This window comes from Pelobates fuscus, chromosome 10, assembly GCF_036172605.1.
Source record: "Pelobates fuscus isolate aPelFus1 chromosome 10, aPelFus1.pri, whole genome shotgun sequence".
In the NCBI taxonomy this organism is placed as follows: Eukaryota; Metazoa; Chordata; class Amphibia; order Anura; family Pelobatidae; genus Pelobates; species Pelobates fuscus.
Genome location: NC_086326.1, coordinates 52,329,544 through 52,342,623, shown reverse-complemented (window position 1 = coordinate 52,342,623; position 13,080 = coordinate 52,329,544). Strand labels below are relative to the sequence as shown.

General features: G+C 41.5%; 1 protein-coding gene across 2 annotated transcripts in view; it reads right to left on the bottom strand.

Moving 5' to 3' along the window:
- ADAM12 (ADAM metallopeptidase domain 12) overlaps window positions 1–4,105 on the bottom strand; it is a 532,069-nt gene extending 527,964 nt beyond the window's left edge. For both annotated transcript variants that reach the window (XM_063434720.1, XM_063434721.1), the window contains exon 1: window positions 3,911–4,105. In XM_063434720.1, the coding sequence (XP_063290790.1) occupies window positions 3,911–4,010 (100 nt within the window). In that variant the 5' untranslated portion in view covers window positions 4,011–4,105. The remainder of the gene's footprint in view (window positions 1–3,910) is intronic.
- Between the last annotated feature and the right edge of the window lie 8,975 nt (window positions 4,106–13,080).

The window sequence follows — 13,080 nt, the reverse complement described above, 5'->3', positions numbered from 1 at the left end:
TGAGCAAATGAAAGCTGCATGTATTCTGACAAATGTAATCACTACCTTACTGTGTGCCAGTTTGAAGGGAGTTTCAGGATGCTCAGACTGAGGAGGAGTCCTACCAGGTAAGACCCTAAATGGTATATGATGGCGGATTACAGTCAGCTACAGCCAGTTCTATAGATTTATTCATTGAACACTGCAGAGAATCCAAACCCAAATGGCAACATCTGGCTAAAAGAAGTGATGACTATATATGAGATGGACTTTTTCCCAAATTAGCTATTTTTTTTTGCTGAAATTTTGCCCACCCTTGACTGTCAAAGCCCCTCTTGAGATGGCTATGTGGATTTTGTACCAACGATCAACCATTTTGTTCTGGTGGAGAAGGTGAGTCTCCCCAGAAGATTTACCTGGTAAAGTTCTCCAGTTATGTGTGTATAGTTAGTCATTTTTTTTTTTTAAATCACGTATAATAAGCTAGACTAGAAATAATTAAAACATAGAACTTCAGATATTATAGAACGTCAAGTCCAAAGGTTCTCAGACAAACTATAGTCTGGCAACGTACCATGTACACTGCTGTAAGCAATGCCTAGAGAGTAAGCTACCCTCAGACGGATCCGTACACTAACCTAGAAATGATATCTGTTTCCAAAGAGTATTTAGCTGTCTGGTAAATATTATGCAAACACTGCACATTGGTACAAATGATGTAATTGCTTTGTTCATAGTAGGAACATATTCACTGTAACCAAAAAAAAAAAATTAAATATATTTGGTTTGAATGATGTCATGCAATACCTGCTGGGAAACATCACTTCTTACTGACTGCATGGAATGTGGCAAAGGTGCAACTACAGGTATGGTCCAGATAAATATCTATACACGTACTAAATTGTACTTATTATATTACAGATCTCACATAGACCTTCCTCATCTGGTTTCAATTCCATTTGCCTGATTTCTATACATTAAATGATACAATGCTACTAGTTGCACAATTATGATCAGTTTGACTAAGCAACATTTGTATTAGATTTCTTATCATTAGACATTAAAGGGACTCACTAGGCATCCAGACCACTTCACCCTAGGAACCCACCCTGCAGCTGAAAATATTGCCATTCTGCAGGAATTACAATGTTCTCATTGGAAGGTTAACCTGCCTCCAGTGGCGCTTTCACAAAACAGGCAAGTAAAACTCTACTATTTTAATCAGATGGTCTCAAAGACACTATCTGATTGGTGCAGCGTGGCGTTCCGTTGTGCATGCGGACTTGCCTCCTAATGCTTTCCTGTGGAAAAGCATTGGATTGCTTTAGATGATCTCACCTCTTTGGCTGAGATCATCTCAGATTTCGATGATCTCAGCCAAAGAGGTGGAGATGCACACCGAAGACCAGCTGCAAAGGACAAAAGGTAGGGGCCCGGTCACCTAAACAGTGACTATAGCACTACAGTGTTAGTAATACACATTTGTATTCCTAACAATGTAGTGTTCCTTCAAAACTGTCATCACCACCTGTTGGCTATTTGTACACACATAGGCAGAGTTTTTCTATCCTAGAATCTTCCAGACCTCAACTTCTGACAATTCACAGTTCATTGAATAACCATGAGGGTTATCCATTAAGACTGGAATTGCTGTGACTTGAACAGGGACTGTCAAATACTATGTCAAAATAGCCAAACTGGAAAAAAAAAATCTCATACTCCGATATTATTCCACCTCAGCTATATGGGCCTAAAATATGCAAGTCCCTTGTCAACTTGTTTAGTGAGTAATCCAGCATTATGTGTTTAGCAGATCAACAGCCGAACACGTCGGTCAGGAATGTAAAATGTTTAGTTCCCTGAACATCTTTGAGGGATAAAAGTACAGTTCTTCACTAGATGTCTTTGCAGACTCCCTGTGTTTATTGCAATATTTCTTTTTTTGTGTTGCTGTATGCAATATTCTCAAACGTATTCATTAAAGTGAGAATTCAAAGTGAATTTCACATTTCAGCCCAAAATAGCCGAACCAGAAAAATCCAGCTAAAAGTCAGTTATGGTTTAAGGTAGGCTAATCTAGCCTCAAATTTAAAATTCACTTTGAATTGATTTTGGATTTTTATTTTAATAAATAAACCTGATTGTGTGTACAGAATCCTCAGTATCTTGTGTTTCTAACTTCCTTCCAGGCTACTGACCTCCCGGAAGCAAGTGACACATTTAACATATTATTAACTATCGAGTAGAAATGTAATTTTTTTTAATTTATTTTTTTATAGACATGGTCAAAAATGCATGTTTCCCTATAGCAGGAAGTTATTTTGCCAAAGTAAGCAATTTTTTAACTCCCTGCTGCCCATAATTAGTTTTATCAGACACTATTTAAATAACTCCCACTCACAGGGCTATTCACTTAACTTAAAATTATAGGGAATTGAAATATGACTACCAAAACTGAGGATGGATTTTGTTTTTGAATAATACCACCCCATATATCCATGGAACTGTTTTTATAAAAAAAATCTATTTTTATAGAATTCTATCAACAGTTTCATTATATTCTTTAAAGCAGAACTGTCACATGGGAGATTTTTGTACAAGATACTAGCTAACAAAAAAGTTTGCTATCAGTTGTGCTATTCAATTTTTTTTAATGTCTAACGTGCCTTTTTTTTAATCTCTTACATGCTGCGACAGGCTTTTTAGGCACAGTATGTAAATTAGATTAACCCCTGCAATGCTGTACATACTGCACATGCGCATGCACAGCATTGATGAAGAAATGCCAAAGAACACATGCGCTTTTATAGCATGTAGATGCCCAAGCGCACATGATCACATCCAGGGCTTGATGAAGCGGTAAAGTCGCCTACAGTGCAGGTTGTTATAGTTGTTTACTAGTTACTGTTTACTAGAGCTGGGTCATTTCCATAGAATAAATTCACATGTTATTGTAAACTAGTCAACCAATTCAAAACATGCTTAAATACAAAATGTTTGCTCTTTGTGACCACTTGTGCACTTTTAGGGACTTGTTGCATTGATGTATGTAGTATTTCATTTAATATAAAATGAATTAATCTACGCTGCCATGGACATTCACTTATTCTTCAGAGTACACATCAGAACAATGTTCGTCTAAGAACTTTTTGTGAGTAGCCCAGCAGAGACTCAGTAAGGAGTCTTTATACCAGCTGAGTGCCTGCTGCTCTTGGATCAGCAATACAATACAGTGCTCCTGTTTGCAGCTGCTGCAGAACCTCTTTTGTAGCAGCTGAATTCTAATAAAAGGAAGAGTCTGAGTTAAATATACCAAAAGAAAATGAAGCGAATGCTGTGACTGATGTCCATTTCCTTATGATTTTACACATTTAAATGTATTTTTATTTATGTTTTTGCACTATGAAAGAGTATCAGCTTGATGTATTGATGTATTGATGTATAGTAAAAACCAGTCACCTCAAACAAGTCTGTACACATTAACCCATTGTTAACCTGCAGTAATACCATAATAGTTCAACAGAGTGGCTTGCTTAGCATCGTGGGACAGCAAGGCAAATTGCTACTGTTGCTTCAGTCAACATCACTGTATTCCAATTCATTAATACTGGATCACTGGCCACTACAGTCCAGATCATCCTTACAAGGAGAGAATTGGTTTTCTCTGCACAGACAGACTGGCTTATTGTCCTTGACTTGTCATGATCCAAGGGATCACACGGCTTCTCCCCAGTAAATAAAACTGAATGTTTAGCAACAGGAAAAAAAAAAGTTAGAGCACAAAACAAGCCCCTGTAAGAACAAAGGGAACTTCTCACTAACATTGGAACAAGAGAGGCTGCTCTTTCTCAGACACTTGGGAAGAATGGGGGAAAAGTTGCAAAATACAGCTGTGTGAGTTCATCATCAGACAAACCCATTGCAAGCTTACCTTGTGTTCTGAAAGAGGACACACAGCTCACACACATCAGCAGTATACAGATCTGGAATGGGGGAGAAAATCTTGGGTCTGTTGTGGGGATTTCTGACATCTTATCCTGAACTGAAACGAAGCTTTCATCAGCTGGCTGGGAAGTACAGCACCATAATATACAGTTACAGAGGACGGGGATGCAGGATGTGAGAAATTTCCTGCATGCAATTTTAGTTAACCCCTCCTGCCTGTGCTAGACGATCATCTAGTCTTTCCCCCTTCTCAAAAAAAAAACCCCCTTTTTTTTTTTTGGCAATGGCAAATCAGTTGACCGTTGCACTAAATGAGCAAACAGTCTGTCCTGGCTAAAGAAAGGCATTAAGATCCTCAGTGAAGTTAGGGCAGGCCCTTCAATGTGTGCATGCCAACATTATACAGTTTTTCATTACAATGGAACAAATTATTGTCCTCTCAGCAGTGAGCTGCAGGATCCTAAAAACCCAGCAGCAATCCCATCTGCAATTACTTCTGCTAAATGGTTTGTACAGTTAGAAGTACAGGACTGGTATTGTTGGCAAAACTAGAATGTGATAGAATTTACAGGATTTTGCACAAGGAACTCATTGTTCAGAAGGGTGAATTAACAAACTCTGGTTTGCAGTGATTCACAGTGGTGCATGCTGGGATTTGCAGTCCACTGCAGTTTGCAGAATTGTCAGATCCTAGAAGTGACTCAGTTTAAACATTGCCTTCATCATCAGTCACCACCACAGGAATAACAAGTCAACTGAGCATACTGGGAGTTGTAATCCACACCAACTGTACCCAGGGCCGGTGCAAGAGTTTCTGCCGCCGTAGGCAAAGATCTATTTACCGTCCCCCCTCATGTCACTCACTCACTGACCGACACACACTGGCAGACACACATTCACACACTCACTCACTGACACACACACACACACAGAAACTCACTGACAGACATACGCTCACTGACAGACAGACACACACAATTAAAGACAGACACTCGCTCACTGACAGACAGAAATTCACTCACTGACAGACAGACACACACACACACAGACACTCACTGACATACATAAACTTATTTTCTGACAGACACACACACACAGACACTCACTCACTGACAGACAGACACACACTTATTGACATACATACACTAACTCACTGACAGACACACACACACACTCACTGACATACATACACTCACTGACACACACACACACACACACTCATTGACACACTCACTGACAGACACACACACACACACACAGACACTCACTGACATATACACTAGCACTGTTTAATGTGTCTCCCTTGTTTGAATTAGTGTAGGACCCACCGATATTGAAGTACTGTGAAGTAGTGGCGGGCTTAGCACAATATGGTCATTTGGTGAAACTGAATCCCCGTGCTTATTTGCTGAGATAGGTGATTTTAAGGAGAGGGGAACAGAGCAGTGGAGCTGCCAGGCAGACACTCACTGACAGGCACACACTCTCACTGACATGCAGACATTCACTGACATACATACACTCAGTCACTGACAGACAGACACTCACACACACTCTCACTGACAGTCAAACACTCACCTCCCTGGGGTCCAGTGTGGGGCAGCTCCTCACTCCTCCAGCGCACAGTTTAGTATGCCTGGGTCGGAATTATGTCATATTCCAGCTCCCAGCATCACAGAGGACTTGCGAGGGAGGAGTGAAAGACTGCAAGAACTGCCTCCCTCGCCGCCTTCCTTCTCCGCCCCCCTCTCTTCCGGACACTGGGATTTGTTGGCAGAGCAGGCAACTGCCATTAACAGCGGCGTACATATTGTGGTCGCAGGGCCTGCTACCACATTTTGCGGCCCCAGCCTGCGCGGCAAACCATCGGGGCCGCATATGGAGGGGTCCATCGGGTGGCCCATGCTGTCAGGGCCACTCGATGAATATGGATTGTGAGGGGGCCCGGTCCGCGCTGGGCTCTTTAAGAGCGCGACCAGGCCCCCTGTGATGACATCAGAGCTGGGAGGAAGTGATTCCCCGGTCACTCCTCCCAGCATACTGAGAGCCCGCGCGGGAGGAAAGAGGAGGAGGGAGTCAGAGTGGGAACTCTAACTCCCATCAGGCTGAGCCCCCACTGGACCCCAGGGAAAGTAACAAGGTAGGAAACATTTTGTGTATGTGTGTGTGTTTCTCTGTGTGTCTGTGTCTCTGTATGTGTCTGTGTCTCTGTATGTGTGTCTCTGTATGTGTCTGTGTCTCTGTGTGTGTCTCTGTGTGTGTGTCTGTGTCTCACTGTATGTGTGTGTTTGTCTATGTATGCAGTGGCGTACACACAATCCATGGGGGCCCGTGTGTGTCAACGTGTGTGTGTGTGTGCCTGTGTCTATGTGTGTGTGTGTGTGTGTGTGTGTGTGTGTGCCTGTGTCTCTGTATGTATGTGTCTGTGTGTATATATGTGTGTCTGTCGAGGGATGTTTGTGTGTGTATGTATGTATGTATGTATGTATGTATGTGTCAGGGGAAGGGGGGGAGCACGGATCGGGGGAGAGAGGGGAGGGGAGGGGGCCCATGGATCATTTTCGCACCAGGGCCCCATAGATTGTGTGTACGCCACTGGCTATTAAGGTACCTAGCGCACAGCTTTGGGGGCGACCTGAGGTGGCTAGATAGCCACCTACTGGCCCCCTGTGACAGGGATCCTCTCTGCGCCCCCACCTTGAGGCGCCTTGAGGATCGGTCCGGCAGTGGGGGAGGGTGGCTTGAGGACCCAGCGCTGTGGACCCCTCGCTGCCTCTTCCCAAGTAAAGCCATACTGGACCTCAGGGGACATCTTCAACTATAGCACCTCACCGAGATGCACTGGAAGGGCTCCCCAACAGCCCAACTGAAACCTGCTAGCACTTCTGTTCTCCATCCCTGGAGCAACCGCTTCTCACAGGAGAGGGAAATAGTAAAGACAAAAAGGAATTGGGGGGCCCGCCCGAAACATGCATTTCTCTGAAATGGGCCTGCCGTAGTGACCAAAATTCATGCATAATACAGATTAAGAAACAGTGCACACATAAAAATAATTTTTTTAAATTTTATAAGGCTACTTAAAATTGCCTTTCTCAGCAAACAAATACGGGGATTCAGTTCCACCATATGGCCATATTGTGTTAAGCCCACCCCTTCACACCATTATCACATTTATTAAATTATATATATTCACAATGCTTTTGCAACCGTTTATATACACTAGCACTGTTTAATGTTTCTCCCTCATTTGAATTAATGTAGGACCCACCGATATTGAAGTACTGTGAAGTAGTGGCGGGCTTAGCACAATATGGTCATTTGGTGAAACTGAATCACCGCGCTTGTTTGCTGAGATATTGTTTGCTGATTTTAAGGAGAGGGAAGGGGAACAGAGCAGTGGAGCTGCCAGGCGGAAGTGATCGACCGCCACCGCAGAAGAGCTCGACTAAGCAGGCCTCACACCAGAAAACTAACCACCCCAACTAAGGAGACCAGGTTATGGCAGATTGGAAAGGCCTCCATTAGGTTATGAGGATGACTCTTTCCTACCACACAAAGTAACCATTTAGTAACCATTTAGTTGCACTCTACCTCCAAGGAGCAAAACTCCTTAATTTTTTTACATGCCTACTTTCGGGCCCTCCACTTCCATTATGTTTAAAGATAATATTTGGGCATGTTGCATGCATTTCTGATATTCTAGAATGGCAGGTGCCTGACTAAATATTTTTATAAGATAATATAAATGAATTTATATTATTTAAGTATTTCTAAGCTGGCCTGTGGTTTATTCCCAAATGTAGAACAAGAGTCACTTTGTTTTTTTTTCACAAAGCTAAGTATAAAATGTAATACCTTAAGGCTGAAATAGCCAAGCATGTAACTAAATAACAGAGACATTATCCCGTTTTGACCTACATTTTGCAATTCCACAGTCAATTCCATTACAATTCCCTATTTTGTGAATCAATCATTCACTGTGTGCTTTTATTATTACTACATTACTGTGTGTCAAATACTTTAATATATACGTATACATAAACTAATGGCTACTGGAAGCTGGTGATTGGCGATATATATCCATAGTGCTGAAAAGAAACCTTTCAGTTGTACATTCATTCACTTAAAGATGTGAAAGTTTGTCTAAAGCAGTGATTCCAAACCCAGTACTCAAGATATACCAACAGAGATGGACTTGGACATTTCCCAGTTCTGTTCTTATGAAGATACTACCAAAATGTGGACCATTCGTAAGTCTTAAAGGGACACTATAGTCACCCAGACCACTTCAGCTCAATGAAGTGGTCTGGGTGCCAGGTCCCTCTAGGGTTAAGCCTGCCTGCTGTAAACATAGCAGTTTCAGAGAAACTGCTATGTTTACATTTGGGGTTAAGCCAGCCTAGTGGCTGTCTTCCGGACAGCCACTAGAAGCGCATCTGTGACACTGGAGGCATATTATGCCTCCATCATGCAGAGCGTCCATAGGAAAGCACTGCCGCGCATGTGCATTGTGCTCCGCTGACGTCAGACGGGGGAGCTGACGTCGGCGGGGGAGGAGAGGTAAGGGAGCCCGGCGGTGGAATAAGGTGAGTAACTGAAGGCCACCACGGGAGGGGGACCCTGAGGGTGGGGGCACCCTCGGGGAACTATAGTGTCAGGAAAACCGATTTGTTTTCCTGACATTATAGTGATCCTTTAACACTACAGGTTGAACCACTGGTCTAGAAGGTGAGTCAAGCTGAGAGGATGAATTTGATGGATAATAGTGAGAGGGATTTAAGGGTAGACAGAAAATCAAGAGGCATTATGAACAGAATCATGTTCCTTCATTTCTTACTTTTTATTGTTTCCTGTTGTTTCTTTTCAATTAACACTAGTAGACCCATGAGCATTCCTTAATATTGGCATCCGCTTTACAGCTGTTTATAATATTCTTCCTATAGCTGTCAAGGTAGCACTTGACAAGTTCCTGTGCCAGCACTGCAAATTACTTGCAAGCCATTGAAAACCGTGTTTGTACAGTGTCACAGTAAAGTTAGACTGTTAGCCAATGTGTCCATATTTAAAAAATCCATGATTTACAGAGATTTCTGGTGGGCATGTTTAATGGATGGTTCGACACTAGATAGGCTAACTATATTAAAAGTGTTTAAGAAGAATTGTAATAAATAACAACAGCTGTAGGAGACCTCATCCTGATATTACAACCCATTTTCTTGCACTGTTTCTATATTAATATTGGAGCTATGAATACAAGTGACATATTTCATAATGCATCTATATTGCCATGTTTTGTGCCCATGTATCAATATATTGTCTCCAAATAATACATTTTTATGCCTGTACCATTGTATTTTTTTTCTTGACAGGCTGTTAGCAGTGGGTTAGGTTCATAATGTTGGTGCCGGCAATATACAAGAAACAAAGACACACTGCCTTATATTACTAATGAAATGTACTTCCAATGTGACAGGCAGTATTTTCTTGAATGAATGATTAAAGTACAGTCATTATGTTATATTGTATATTTTGTATATATCTTGTATATTTTGCAAATACCCCCAAAGATTACATTTCTGGTTAGGGTCCGATGGCCATGGGGTGCAGTGGAAGGCAGGTTTACTTCCATGAAGCTGTCCTTCATATTCCCGGAGTTGTTCTTTGACTCCTGGTGCTTCATTTTTCAGGATCCTTGTCAATACTGTACTCTCGTGCATGTGTGAGACTTCAACACTGAGGTCTATGGAGGAGCCTCCATAGAATACCTCTCACAATGGGCAAGACCATGCCTAAATCCTACAGCCATCACTTGTTACAGGCTGCTGGGATTGGCCAAAAGTTAACAGCGGAGTTCTGCTTTTTATTAACTTTGGTCAACCTCAGCCTTTACCATACGACAGAGTAGTACACATCAATATTTCAGAAAGACGATATCTTTATGAAATATTGAGAAGTGACAGAATTGGTTTAGTGCACAATCTTTATTGAATAAAATTTGGGGGTTAGGACCGTTATGGGGGTAAAGAATTCACATTTGGCCATTATTCTAAAATTGGCTTTTGAAAGGTAAGATGGTTTGGGAGAAATTAATGTTTCTTAACATTTGCACAACACGTGCACCTGTATGCCACATTTGTTGTAATGAATGCTATTTCCTTTAGAAGAAGAATCAGACAAATTGAATTATAAACCGTTAAATAAAATGACTACACAGAGCAGAGAACTGAATCCATTAACGATGAGAGATGTACATTTCCTCCATGTAATATTGATGCTAACCTCCTCCATTAACAGAAATGTATATCCTGCTGTTTTTGAGCCATCATAGTCCCTGCTGTGGATTTAAGAGATCAGGATATCCATTGAAAGCTGAGTCTCCTTTCTCCCAATAAAGGCACATTTAGTGACCACAAGCAGCTAAGCAAATGTTAATGTAGTAAAATGGAAGGTAGGTCATTCACTAAAAGATCACATCGGGATTTCCTTTACACACCAGAGACCCAAGATGTCATAAAGATCTAAGTTGGGTTTTCCTGCACACCGTTCATGCTGTCAGTGTAAACAAGCAGCAAGCATACATATGCCTCGTTTCCACTGAGCGGATCGGTTCGGGTCGGTACAGTTTGGAAGGTTTAGAATGGACCAACCCATTCTGGTGAGCGTTTCCACTGCAAGTCAGACCTTCAGGGCCATGCAGGGTTTAGAAAAAATGCTCTTCCTGTCCACCAATCAATGGATTGTATAGTAGCTCCGCCCTAACCGAACCGTTCCATTTTCTATGGCCCTACATCTGAAGCAGGACCCTGAATGGATCGGTACGGTTCGCTTATATGGACCACTTTCATAATGGAAACACCCAAAATAGCGAACCGTACCGTACCGAACCGAACCGATCCGCTCAGTGGAAACGAGGCATTATTTAGACCTGCTCCCAGTTTGCTTCCTGATCAGAATACGAGAGAATTGTAGTAACTCCGTAACAGTTTGGCAAAGGTGAAATGGAACGGGTTTGAACATCATTACGATGTATAGCTAGTATTACAGTTAAAGGGGAAATATAATTTGTTGGTAATTGCATCATTGAATAAAACTTTTCTTTGTATGTGATGATCCATTTTCTTTTAAATTTATATTAAAGATTTATCAAATTACATCACAATCTGCTCCACACTAGGCATGGCCAGTACACTCATTGCAAAAATGTTGGAGTAACGGAAACATTGTTTGAATAATTTTATTTTTGTATGCGTTCTCTACAAAGGGCTGCACAAGGCCCCATTTATTGAAATGTAGAACTTCCTGTGAGATAAGAAAAAAAGGACGGGAATTGACATTGGGAAGAGAGAAAGGCAGAATGAGGTGACAGGAGTTAGTAGGAAGGTTTGAGAGTCAAACATGGTAAAAGATAAATTTAAGGAACAGCGGTTGAGAAGGTATAGAGCGTGAAAAGGACAAAACTGGATGGCTGAGAAGACAAGGAGACCTAGAGTGGAGATATGGAACTGAGTTCCATATGGGGGAAATGCACAAATATTTAATAAGGAATTGAAAGATATAAATGGGGCTGACTGTGATTGATTTTGATGGTGTTGACATTGAAAAAATATGGTGGAGGATGCACTAGTTGTTGCTTCTCAACTTGCATCCGAAGACTCATAGCAGATGATTCTGTACCACCTGCCTCTGGAACACTCATAATCTACACCCCTCAGGAGATTCTACTCCTTAACGATCAAGTGCACAAAGACTACCCTCGCTTTTTACATCACACGTTTAGAAATCATAACATGTCTCACCAGCAATATTACTTTCAAATCATCAGACTCCACCTCTGAAGAAATATTGTCTGAAAAGGCTGCAGTGATACCTTCAGGGGGTGGAGGATGGCAAATATTTGAGCATGTTTACTAAACAGTGAGTTAGAAACTAGCGACTGTGTTGCTATTGTTGTCCTTTCACTACCATGGAGATGGGGCCTGTATATTATTTGAGAAAGGTGGCACTGGTCTCCCCTCATACCCCCACATGAGAACATTTGGTGAGGGCTTAAAACTCATTAAAGGGACACTGATCAGCTCATTGAAGTGGTCTGGTTGCAAACTCCCATCACCATTAACCTTGAGCATTTAATTATTGCAGTTTTTATAAACTGCAATAATTACCTGCTAGGGTTAAGTTCTAAGATAACTTTTAGTCGTCTAAACGACGCTGGATGTCCTCACGCTATGCATGAGGACTTCCAGCGTCACCAGAATCCCCATTATTCAATGCTTTCCTATGGGGAGATCCTAATGTGAACACGGCTATGAGGATTTTACTGACATTGGATGTCCTCATGCCGAGCGTGAGGATATCCAGCGTCAGTTAGGTGACATAAAGTCCTTTAGCCATCAGGAAGTGCCTCTAGTGACTGTCTGATTGACAGGCACTAGAGGCAGTCTAAGTCCTGCAATGTAATCATTGCAGTTTCCCAAAACCGGCAATGATTTGCATTGAAGGACTAAGTGGGACTGGGACACTACACCCAGACCACTTCAATGAGGTGCAGTAGTCTGGATGCCTATAGTGTCCTTTAATCACATCTAAATTAAACCACAGATCATTACACATTCGCCATAGTAATTCACAAATACATTATTTATGGACTTCCAGTGTACTGTTTTTTTTTTTTGTAGAGCAAACATGTACAATACAAAAGCAGATCCAAACATCAAATAGTTTGTTGTTTAAAAAATATATTTTCATACATAGGTACACAAAAGAACAAGTTCAGTTATCTCTGACTGTCATGTATCTTTTTCTGTTTAATGAAGAGATAATGCTGAATTATGATTTGCAATAACTCTTACAAGTAACAACCTTTACAAAAAGGATTCGGGGACTGGAAAATCCTGTCCCAGAGTGGTTTTGTTGTGTGTCTTCAACAAAGGAGGCCTGTCTGACATGATTTTTGATTTCACTTCTGGTTGAGTCGATCTGATGTGCTTATTGATGGGGAAGTGCGATAAAGACTGTTTAAAGATGCCCCCCCTAAGGATTGAGCACCATCACTTAGGTTTAGGACATGTTATAAATCAGTTTATCCCTTCAATGTATGCCAGTTTCTTATATTGCATTAAAAAGTGGGAATAAAAAAAATCAATTAAAAAAAACTAA